The sequence below is a fragment of the Neofelis nebulosa genome, chromosome 4 (genome assembly GCF_028018385.1).
Source record: "Neofelis nebulosa isolate mNeoNeb1 chromosome 4, mNeoNeb1.pri, whole genome shotgun sequence".
In the NCBI taxonomy this organism is placed as follows: Eukaryota; Metazoa; Chordata; class Mammalia; order Carnivora; family Felidae; genus Neofelis; species Neofelis nebulosa.
The window spans coordinates 167,658,238-167,669,981 of record NC_080785.1 but is presented as its reverse complement, the minus strand read 5'-3'; the positions used below and the strand labels follow the sequence as shown (position 1 = coordinate 167,669,981).

At 58.7% G+C, this 11,744-nt stretch overlaps 1 protein-coding gene and 1 long non-coding RNA gene across 2 annotated transcripts; one reads left to right on the top strand and one right to left on the bottom strand.

Moving 5' to 3' along the window:
- Positions 1 to 3,046: 3,046 nt before the first annotated feature.
- Positions 3,047 to 6,471, bottom strand: LOC131510816 (uncharacterized). The gene is made up of 2 exons (XR_009261206.1): positions 6,201 to 6,471; positions 3,047 to 4,745 (listed from the first exon to the last, which is right to left on the bottom strand). It is a non-coding gene; the product is annotated as an uncharacterized LOC131510816 (long non-coding RNA).
- A 176-nt stretch (positions 6,472 to 6,647) lies between these two features.
- S1PR4 (sphingosine-1-phosphate receptor 4) lies at positions 6,648 to 10,191 on the top strand. The gene has a single exon (XM_058728386.1). It carries the CDS (start codon positions 6,800 to 6,802, stop codon positions 7,955 to 7,957), a length of 1,158 nt encoding a protein of 385 aa, XP_058584369.1. The 5' UTR covers positions 6,648 to 6,799; the 3' UTR covers positions 7,958 to 10,191.
- The last annotated feature ends 1,553 nt before the right edge of the window (positions 10,192 to 11,744 follow it).

Below are 11,744 nucleotides of genomic sequence, written 5' to 3'. Positions count from 1 at the left end.
GGTATTTGCTTTTGATTTGACTGACCCCGTGCATTTTTGGCAAGACTCCCTTGGGAGTGATGCTGGGACCCGCTTAGCGTGTCGCCGGACTGGGCCCACGGGGGCGTCACGTCTGCCCGCGGACGGTCAGATCCCGCAGGCGTTTTCTCACAGACAAAGGCCACACGTGGTGTTTGGCCACTTCGGGGACAAACTCTTTTCATCTGTAAGCATCCAACGACCTTTTTCTCGCTGCCATTGATCTGTCGAAGAAACCAGGTCATTTGTCCCGTATCCCAGCCTCCCGACTGGGCGAGTGGCCTCCCAGGCGTCGACTAACGTACTCCCTCCCCATTCCCCGGGGTTGCCTCAAGCTGATCTGTCTGGAAATGTGAGTGGACTTTCAGGACGCCGCTGTAAGCCCCCCCCCCCCCGAGGACACGGAACGCTTGCTTGATTCTCGTCGTGCCAGTCCCCGTGTCCACGTCCCTCTCCAGGAGACGCGTAGCCGAACGTCAAGTTCACTCTCTCTCTCTTTTTTTTTTTTTTTTTAATTTTTTTTCAACGTTTTTTATTTATTTTTGGGACAGAGAGAGACAGAGCATGAACGGGGGAGGGGCAGAGAGAGAGGGAGACACAGAATCGGAAATAGGCTCCAGGCTCCGAGCCATCAGCCCAGAGCCTGACGCGGGGCTCGAACTCACAGACCGCGAGATCGTGACCTGGCTGAAGTCGGACGCTTAACCGACTGCGCCACCCAGGCGCCCCCACTCTCTCTCTTTTGTGTTAACGCTGATCCCTGGATGGAGGGGGCATCAGTCCAATTCGTCCATCACGAATTTCCCCATGAGCCTTTCTCCTAATGGTCGTAGCGGCCATTGGAGAACATTCCTTAGACACAGCATTGGCCACGGCTAGAGCGGGACGATAGCCTAATGCTTTTGTTTTCTCTGCATCTATTGCCTGGAACTACTCTATTTAAAAACCACTCAGAAGAACTGAAAGGGTCTTGAAGCGATATTCGCACACCCGTGTTCCCAGCAGCGTTATTCACAGCAGGCGGGACGCGGAAGCAGCCCACGAGTCCAGTGATGGATGAAGGAGAAACTCGATGCGGTCCATACACACGCTGCAGGACCGTCCAGCCTTAAAAAGTTAAGACGTCCCGGGGCGTCTGGGTGGCTCAGGCGGTGGAGCGTCGGAGTCTTGATTTCAGCTCAGGTCGTGATCTCGTGGTTCGTGGGATCGACCTTGGGATTCTCTCCTCCCCTCTCTATCCCTCTCCTGCTCACTGTCTCTCTCTCAATAAATACATAAGCTTTTTTAAAGAGTTAGGATATCTTGCCACCTGCCACCACGTGGACGGATCCGGAGGCCACTGTGCGTGGTGACAGGAGCCAGACACAGAAGGACACGTCCCCACTCGCCCCGAAGAGTTCTTAGCCGGGCACAGACAGCCGTTAGCTCCTCCCGCGCTCGCCCAGCCCCAACCCTGCACCCTGCACCGGGCCATTTCTCCAAGGAGCCCTGCTTCCTTTTCATGGGAAGTGATATTCAGGGACCACAACCTGACCACAAAGTGAGGCAACAAGTTGCGAAACGGGGACAGTGAACTCCCGTGAACCCTTTATCTATAGGTCAGGGACTCACCAACGACCTGTGCTGAGCCTGTTTTGGCAAATGGAGTTTTACCGGCACGTGGCCAATTCATTTACATATTGTCCCCGCCCACTTCTGCTACAACAGCATTGTTGGGTAATTGGTTGCTTGTTTTTTTATTTTTTTAAAAATTGAGAGACAGAGAGAGACAGAGCACGAGCAAGGGAGGGGCCGAGAGACGGGGAGACACAGAATGTGAAGCAGGCTCCAGGCTCCGAGCTGTCAGCACAGAGCCCCACATGGGGCTCGAACCCACAGACCGCGAGATCATGACCTGAGCCGAAGTCGGACGCTCAACCGACAGAGCCCCCCCCCCCCCCCCCCCCCCGCCCACCAGGCGCCCCCCGCAGAGTTGAGTCATTGTGACAGAGACCGTCTGGCCCACAAAGCTGAAAATAGTTACTATTTGGCCCCTCACAGAAAAAGTCTAACTCCCAGAGCTGGATCTGCCCGTGGTTAACCTCTTGCTTGGGATCTCTCCATACACGTTGTCTAAGAATATATGATATGTTCGATAGAAAATCTTTTCCTCCATTTTCCCAACTAGTTTGAGAGTGAGTCGGACACATCACGAACCTTTCCTCCAAAACGCCACCCGTTGTCAATGAACAGACCTTGGAAAGTGTACAGGTCAGTTATTCTGTGGGATGTGCCTCAGGGCGAGTCTGTCTGCTGGCACACACCCCCCGCGGGAATATCTGAGCAGTGACCGGTCCCCGTCACCTGGGTGACGCCTGGGTGGCTCGGTTGGTTAAGCGCCCGACTTCGGCTCAGGTCACGATCTCGCGGTCCGTGGGTTCGAGCCCCGCGTCGGGCTCTGTGCCGACGGCTCAGAGCCTGGAGCCTGCCTCGGGTTCTGTGTCTCCCTCTCTCTCTCTCTCTGCCCCTTCCCCGCTCATGCTCTGTCTCTGTGTCTCAAAAATGAATAAACGTTAAGAAAAAAAAGAAAGAAAAGAAGAAAAAGTGATCCGTGGGAAGATACTTTGAGATTATGCAAATGCCCTGCTCCCAGTGACCCCACGCAGTCATTTAACTCCCAGTGTCGACTCTTGCCTGGGCCAGTTGTTGCTGGAGAGGTCACAAAGAGATGACTGTTGTGACTCCGTTATCGGGGGGACGTCTACCGGTGGAGCTGCAGGATATGGAGAGAGTCTTCTTCTTTTTTTTTTTTCTTTCCCCTAATGGTTTTAAAAAAATTTTTTTTTAACGTTTATTTATTTTTGAGACAGAGAGAGACAGAGCGTGAACAGGGGAGGGGCAGAGAGAGAGGGAGACACGGAATCTGAAACAGGCTCCAGGCTCTGAGCTGTCAGCACAGAGCCCGACGCGGGGCTCGAACTCACGGACCGTGAGATCATGACCTGAGCCGAAGTCAGACGCTTAACTGACCGAGCCACCCAGGCGCCCCTCCCCTAATTGGTTTTATTGGGATAAACCGCACTTGAACATAAAATTGACCATCTCAACCACTTCCAATGCCCAGTTCAGTGGCGTTAAACCATCCCCAGTGCTGTGCAGCCGTCCATCTCTTGTGAAACTGAACTCTGTCCCCATCGAACACTGGCTGTCCCCCCCCCCCCCCCTTGGCGCCAACCACTACTTTGAGTCTCTCTCAATTTTAAGGTCGCTCAGTACCGATGCCCAGACCGCTCCAGGCTTGGCCAGCAGCCGCCCTGTCAGGCTGGCCCCTGTGTCTCTGACAGGTCCCCGTCCTGACTTCCTGGCCCACCATGAACTTCCAGGCTCGCGTGGCACTCTCCCTGCCCCACTCCCAGAATCAGCCATTTCTCCCAGGAGCCCTGGAGGCGATATTCAAAAGCCAAGATCTGATCTAGGGGCTAGATGTAACTGTTGTTATTGGCTGGTCTCAGTGGACAGAGTTATGAAATAGATTTTTGTCTAAATCATCACGGGGCCCGGGGCACCAGGGTGGCTCAGTAGGTTAAGCATCCGACTCTTGGTTTCGGCTCAGGTCATGATCTCACTGTTCGTGAGTTCAAGCCCCACATTGGGCTCTGTGCTGATGGTGTGGAGGCTGCTTGGGATTCTCTCTCTCTGTCTCGCTCAAGATAAAGAAACTTAAAAAACTGAAATAAAGTAAATCGTCACGGTCCTCGCTGATACTTTCCCTCCGGGGTTGTTTCGTGTGCTCTCCTACCAATGTTGACGTCTTATATGCTCCTCTGTGAACACCTGCTTCTTCTTCTTTTTTTTTTTTTTAATGTTTATTTATTCTTGAGACAGAGACAGAGCGTGAACAGGGGAGGGCAGAGAGAGAGACACACAGAATCCGAAGCAGGCTCCGGGCTCCCAGCTGTCCGCACAGAGCCCGACGCAGGGCTCGAACTCGTGGACCGTGAGATCATGACCCGAGCCGAAGTCGGACGCTCAACCGACTGAGCCACCCAGGCGCCCCAAGACCTGCTTCTTACTAACATCAGTACCCTCGCTACTTTGCTCAGTCCCATAATACACATGAGACTTTCAGAATGACTACACCCTGCCAGTCCTGAAAACAAATGTACTAAACAACGTCATTTTTTTTTTTTTTTGTCAGTTCCTTTCATCTTTAGAAAAAGTGTCGTGCCCAAAGGTTGCACGGGCTGGTTCTCCTCTATTTCTGGGCGGTCATGGTTTTCATCTGAAACACAGTTCGTTTCACCTGTTTTCTGTTTCTGATCCACATCCTGGAGCTTTTCCCCTGCACCCTTGTTGAGTTAATTTCATTGTAAACTATGGCAAGTGTACTCAGAGCTTGAAAACTATGAGGAATGCTCGTAGGGTGTCAGTCCCACCGCTGTCCATTTATTTCAACTCTACCCGCCCCCCTACCCCCCGCAGGGAACCAATTTCACGGGTTCCTGGTTTATCTGTCCTGTGTGTCTTTTGCAAAAGCAAGCAGATCGGGGCCTTATTTCCCCTTCTTTGCTTTGCAGAAGGTAGCACCCTACGTATAGCCTTTTGTATCCCCCGCCCCCACCCCCTTAACCATACGTCCTGCAGGCCACGCCCATCCACTCACTCACGCTCACAGTCGTGTGGCGCTCCACGCTACGTGCAGCGTCGCTCATCGGCCTCTCTCCTGGGTGCAGACGTTGGGACTGCTTCTAATATTTTGCATTTACCAACAACAATGAATAACCATTTGCATGCATACTTTGGGCAGGTTTCTAGAGGGGGGATGGCTCTTTTGTAGCATGGGGATAATCATGAGATTAAATAAGGTACGGTGTTCATAGGGCCTTCCACTAGGCGGCAGGTAATTCGTGGCAGAAGGTCATCGTTGGATAGCTTGGCCTTGTTAGTCAAACTCTGCTCTCTCATAACATTTACTTTAGTCCTGAATTCGCTCTCTGAGACCGGGGTCCGAGTTGCAGCTGGAGGCCCGGCTCAACTAGAATTGGGGCTCAGCTTGAGATCAGAGTTCAGTTCTGGGCCAGGTGTCAGCCAGAGTCAGGGTTGTGGTCAGTCTATGGTCACCCACTCAGCCAAGGTCAGGGTTCAGCCAGGGATCAGGGATCAGTCTAGGATTAGGGCTGAGCCTGGGCTCAGGGCTCAGTCCAGGATCAGGGCTCAGTCTGGGATCAGGGCTCGGTCCAAGATCAGGGTTAATTAAGCCCAGGATCATGGCTGAGCCTGGGCTCAAGGCTCAATTTGGCTTTAGGGCTGAGCCTGAGATCAGGGCTCAGTCCGAGATCAGGGCTGAGACTTGGATCAGGGCTCAGTCTAGGATCAGGGCTCAGTCCAGGCTCAGGGCTCAGTCTGGGATCAGGGCTCGGTCCAAGATCAGGGTTAAGCCCAGGATCATGGCTGAGCCTGGGCTCAGGGCTCAATTTGGCTCATTTCAGGATCAGGGCTCAGTGCAGGATCAGGGCTCAGTGCAGGATCAGGGACCATTTCAAGGTCCAGGCTCAGCATCAGGACACACAGCGTGTCTCTGTGAATGTGCCTGAGTTTGGTGGTTCCTTGTGAAGTTGAGGCTGAGGCTCAGTGCTCAGCTCTTCGGGGGTGCTCCCTGGCGTGTCCCCCTGCCCCAGCCTCACACCCCCACTGCCTGGGCGGCCCTTGTTCCCACAACCTCCTCCTCAGACCTGTTTCTGCTTGGTCACCTCCAGTGAGAAGATGCTCCTGAGTCCTCAGGCAGCACCTCTGTCTGCGGCTCCCGGTACCTGCCCTGCTCCCAGGGCTGAACACTGAACAAAGGGAAGGGATGCAGGCTGGTCCGCCCTCGGCCCCAGTCTCATCGTGGCCGCCGAGACTTATGGGGATGTTGGAGCCCCTTGTAGCTACGCCTCCCCAACTCGGATTCTCCAGGACCGGCTAGACTCGTGCCCCACCCCCCGCCCCTCCCCCACCTGGTGCGCATGCCCCAGTCCTCAGCATCTCCAGGTGAGTCGACCTGGGTGGGTCGGGATAGACACGAGGGGGTGAGCTCCCACTTTTCCTATGAGCCCCGCCCCTCCCCATCCAGGGGTGAGGGGAGCAGCCCCAGCTCAGGCACAGGAGAGGCAATCCCGAGGGTCCTGGCCGAGACCTACGCGTGCGCCTGTCTGGGTGTTTACCTCCCGCTGCGTGTTCTCCTGGGCGACTGGGGACGGCTGGCCTCAGTTTCCCCTTCTGTGGACAGCGTACCACAGGCCGGGCCTGGCTCTGTCATGGCAACAAAATGTGCCTATGCCTTCCACGAGGTATCTGGGGGCGCTCCTGTGTGCGCAGCCACTTAACACACCTATTAAGCACCTACTGTGTGCCAGGCAGGCTTGGAGCGGTTGAGGAGGATGACGGGGTCCTGGAGGGGGTAGCTTGGGGGGGGAAGGGGAGCCGCCCAGCCCGGGAAAGGGGCCCATTTCCCCTCCCCTCTGGGGCCCTCGCCCCTCCCTGGGCTCTCGGGGGTGGGGGGGTGGGGGCGCCCCACGGGGGGGGGGGGCACAGATAGGGTCTCGCGGCAGGGGGCAGCCGCAGCACCCTCCCGGAGCCGGGGTGGGAGCCGACCGTTGGGATGCCCCTCCCTGTCCCCGGCCTCACCCCCGGCCTGGGGCGGGGGGTACCTCGAACATAACAGGAAATTTCAAATAACAGGAAACCGAGGCCCGGCGAGTGGCTCCACCCTGCCCCCGGGGCTGAGCCTCCCCGGGGCCTCAGTCCGTCCCAGGGGACCGCCATGAACGGCTCGGGGTCCCCGGCCGAGGCCCCCGAGTCCTGCCAGCAGCTGGCGGCCGGCGGGCACAGCCGGCTCATCGCGCTGCACTACAACCACTCGGGCCGGCTGGCGGGGCGCGGCGGGCCCGAGGAGGGCGGCCTGGGCGTCCTGCGGGGGCTCTTCGTGGCCGTGAGCTGCCTGGTGGTGCTGGAGAACCTGCTGGTGCTGCTGGCCATCGTGAGCCGCATGCGGTCCCGGCGCTGGGTGTACTACTGCCTGGTGAACATCACGCTCAGCGACCTGCTCACCGGCGCGGCCTACCTGGCCAACGTGCTGCTGTCGGGCGCCCGCACCTTCCTCCTGGCGCCCACCCAGTGGTTCCTGCGCGAGGGCCTGCTGTTCATGGCGCTGGCCGCCTCCACCTTCAGCCTGCTCTTCACGGCGGCCGAGCGCTTCGCCACCATGGTGCGGCCGGTGGCCAGGAGCGGGGCCGGCAAGACGGGCCGCGTCTACGGCTTCATCGGGCTGTGCTGGCTGCTGGCCATCCTCCTGGGCCTGCTGCCGCTGCTCGGCTGGAACTGCGTGTGCTCCTTCCGGCGCTGCTCCAGCCTGCTCCCGCTCTACGCCAAGGAGTACATCCTCTTCTGCGTGGCGGTCTTCGCCTGCATCCTGGCCGCCATCATGGTGCTCTACGGGGCCATCTTCCGGGTGGTACAGGCCAACGGGCAGAAGGCCTCCCGGGTGCTGGCCCGCCGCAAGGCCCGCCGGCTGCTCGAGACGGTGCTCATGATCCTGGCGGCCTTCCTGGTGTGCTGGGGCCCGCTCTTCGGCCTGCTGCTGGCCGACGTCTTCAGCTCCAACGACTGGGCGCAGGAGTACCTGCGGGGCATGGACTGGATCCTGGCGCTGGCCGTGCTCAACTCCGCGGTCAACCCCCTCATCTACTCCTTCCGCAGCCGCGAGGTGTGCCAGGCCGTGCTGGGCTTCCTCTGCTGCGGGTGTCTCAGGCTGGGCCTGCGGGGGCCCGGGGACTGCCTGGCCAAGGCCGCCGAGGCCCACTCTGAGGCCTCCACCACGGACAGCTCGCTGAGGCCGAGGGACAGCTTTCGGGGCTCCCGGTCGCTCAGCTTTCGGATGCGAGAGCCCCTGACCAGCATCTCCAGCGTGCGGAGCATCTGAGCGCGGGTGCTTCTCTGGGCCCGCGGGAGCCCCCGGGAGGGGTGGGCCGGCGGGGGGCGGGGGAGGGGGGGTGCCGGGAGTGCGCAGGGAGCAGGGGGTCCTGACGGAGAGGCGGGAACAGGGCGGCCAGCGGGGGTGCGTCCCGAGGCCCCGTGGTCCTCCCCACGGCGCCTGGGCCTGCTGACGCCGAGCAGGTGTCCCGTGGCCGCCCTGGAGGAGGTGACTGCTCACGGGGGCGGGGAGGGTCCCGGAGAGGGCATGAGCGTCTCTGCTGTGTATGCCCCCAGCTCCCGGGTGATTCTGGGGAGTCCCAGCCCCGCCCCCCGGCCTCGGGGCGGGGGGGGGGGGGGGCGGCTCCCGGGCTTCGAGGGGGCGGCTGTGGGGCTGATGTCCTGGCAACACGGAAGCTCAGTGATGGTTTGTCCCGGCCTCCCTCTCATTCACGTGTGGGCAGAGGGACGACGGCGTGGGGCTGTGGGCCAGCGAGCGACGTGCAAGGAGGTGTGCCCGTGGCCAGGGAGGGCCGTGGGGCTGTGTGGATCTGGGGTGTGGTTGTGAGGGGGAGTGGCAGGGTGTGGATGAGAGTGTGTGTGAGGGAGGGAGGCGGGCACAGACCGGGGCGTGCCGACAGTGTGGGCTGGCCTGTCTGCTCGTGCACAGACTCCTCCGTGTGTGTGTGTGTGTGTGTGTGTGTGCGCGCGCGCGTGTGCAACCGTGAGGGCCTCTGGGGCTGCCAGGTGGGGCCCCCGCCCCTCCCGCTCACTTCCCCTTTCCCTGCCCCATCCCTCATCTTGGGCCCCCCCAGTCTCTTCCCCGCCTCTGGCCTCTGCCCCCTGTGGGGGCCCCATCTGGGGGCTAACCTGGCCCTCCCAACCTCAGGGAATTGCCCACTCCTCTAGAGTTCCCGTTATTTATTATTATTAGTTTTTAAAGTTTACTTCTCTCATAGTTCTACAGCCCTAATAGCTTTCTCTTTTCCATCTTCTGACTTTTTTTTTTTTTTAAAGTAGGCTCCACGCCCAGCATGGAACCTAACGGGGGTGGGGGATCCAGAACCCGTGACCCCGAGATCCAGACCTGAGCTGAGATCAAGGGCCGGATGTTCAACCGACCGAGCCACGCGGGCGCCCCTGGGGTTCCCTTTAGCACTAACTGCCTTGTCCTTCCCTCCTGTGACATGGGCCCATCACGGATGGGACCCTGGGAGGAGGCGCTCGCCAGGGCACGTGGTAGGAAGGCGCGGCCCATTCCGGGAGCCCCCGTGGCTGTTGAGCACTTGGTAAGTGGTCAGCGCCACGGGCAACCGAACTCGGTTTGGGTTTGAACGGCCCGTGACACCCGCAGCCAGCACATTGGACAGCGCAGGGCTACGGCCCTCAACGCGGGCCACTTTCAGCGGGTAGGAAGCTCCCTCTCTCTCCCTCCTTCCAGGCAAGCCCCTGCCTGCAAGTCTTCCTGCCTCTGTCTTGCCACGTTCCTGGGGGCAGCACCTGCCTGCCGCGCGGGCACAGGACAGCTCTTCTCTGACCTCGGTTTCCCCTGTGCACGAGGAGGGGTGAGGCGACTGGAAACTTCGCCGCACTGCCCCGGGCGCCACGGCTAGCCGAGGGGCGGCTGTTTACAGTTAACGAAAATGAAATGAAATTTTGAAATTCACTTTCTCGGTGCCTCGGTCGGCTGGAGGTGCCGCGTGTCGGTGGCACAGCCTGAGGGGCTTTATAGACACTCGTTCTCTCGTGGTTCTGGAGGCTGGAAAGCTGCGACCAAGAAGCCGGCGGGGCTGGTGCCTCTGGGGCTCCGAGGTGGAATCCGTACCATGCTCTCTCCTAGATTCTGGTGGTTTGCTGGAATCTTCCGTGACCCCCCGGCCCGTGGGAGCGTCCTCCCGAGCTCTGCCTCCACGTGGCCCTCTCCCTGGGTGTCCGTGCCCAAAGGCCTTCTTTCTCTAAGGACACCGAACGACCTCATTTTTAACGTGATCGCCTCTGTAAAGACGCTGTCTCCGAACACAGTCTCATTCTGAGGACTCAGACGTGAGCTCTGAGGGGGACACAGTTCAGCCCATAACGTCCGGTCGCGCCAGGCACGTTTTAAGCACTCCATAGTGACGTGTGGCTCGTGGCCACTGTCCGGGGTGGTGTAGACGCAGGACATTTCCATCATCACAGAGATTTCTGTTGCACAGAAACTCCAGGCATGTGTCCAGGTGCACAATAAACTGGGATATGCTTATATTTTTCCGACTCTTATTGGCACGTTTATGGGTGATGGCAGCAACCGGGCTGGGTGGTGGCAGGGTCTTGGTGGAATCTGCGGTGAGTGGAGTCTGGGCCATCCACCTTGAACCTGCGAGCCCGTGCTCTGGCCCGTGTGAGCCGGCCCCACTGCCCCTTCGGGTCTCAGCTTTAGGACTGCCTCCTCCAGGGAGTCTGTCCTGATTTCCCCTCCTGCCTAGGTCGCCTCTCAGCTCCCACAGCTGCTTGCGCATCCCACACTGACGGCGGCTGTGCCCGCTTCTGGTCACTCATCCGTCTCCTCCCCTGGACTGTCAGCTCTGGGGTGGGGGGGGTGGGGGGGGTGGAGACGGTGGCAGTGTCTGGGTCACTGGTGTGACCAGAGCTCCGAGACAACTGGACCCGACAGCACGCCTCCCTCGGAGCCTCAGAAACCTCTTCCTCTCCCTCTTCCCCACCCCAGGCCTCCCCGCTGACTGTCCCCAAGACAGCAGTACTGTGGCAGAACCAGGGACGAAAGGCACATGGGCCAGAATGAGTTTCGGGGTCGGGGGGGGTGGGCATTGGAGCTCTCACTTCCCATTCATTCCACTCATTCATTCATTCACTTAACCAGTGTGTCAGGCTCTACTCTGGGCATTGGGGTTCCGCCCACAGACACCCTGGTGCCTGCACCCACAAAGGTCCCACTCTGGTTAGGGGTGACAAACGCCAGGCAGGAAGGTGTTAGCCTTGCAGGAGGGTGGGGTGGAGGGATAGGAGAGGCAGCAGCCGGGAGGCTGCATGAGCTGGCGCATTCTCACGCCAGCGCTTACTGAGCCCTTAATGTGTGCTGAGCTCTTTCTGAGTCAGTTCCCCCGGGGACCATCTTACTGAATTCTTACCCCTGGCAGGGGGGTGGTTGGGAAAAGGGCATCTGATTATTTGTCATCATATCGGGTGGCTGAGGAAACTGAGGTTCTGCGAGGTGAAGCAATTTGCCCAAGGTCACACAGCTGGGAAGGGTGGGTCGGTACTGAGACTTGAGTCCAGAATTCTATCAGTCAGCACACATGTCGCCTCGCACCTGGGGCAGAACGGGGGGGGGGGGTGGTGGTGGTCCCCCAAGTCCTCCAGGAGCCGTATTGAAGCCTGGATGTCAACTCACTGGGGGGCAGGGCCTTCTTGTTCGGCACCCTGTGGCCTCAGTCTTCCCATCTGTACCCTCACACAGGGGGTATGAGTTATGGATGTTCCTTAAGACCCCTCGCAGGCAGACAGTGAGATCTTAAGGTTGCCAGATTCGAAAAAAGCAAATACGGGACACCCAGTTAAAAATATGAACAACGAACTTCAAAAGAATTTTTTGTTTTTTGTTTTTTGTTTTTTTACTATGAATATGCCCCAAATACGAATAAGCCTAAGTAGAAATCATCCTATCACCAACCCTGCACAAACTCCAGGCTCCAGACTACAAGTCCCATAACCCACTGCACCATCCCTTTAGGAGACTTCTATCATGATTTCTTTCTTCTTGTTTCATTCATTCATCCCCAAACTGTAGAGCCAACCCA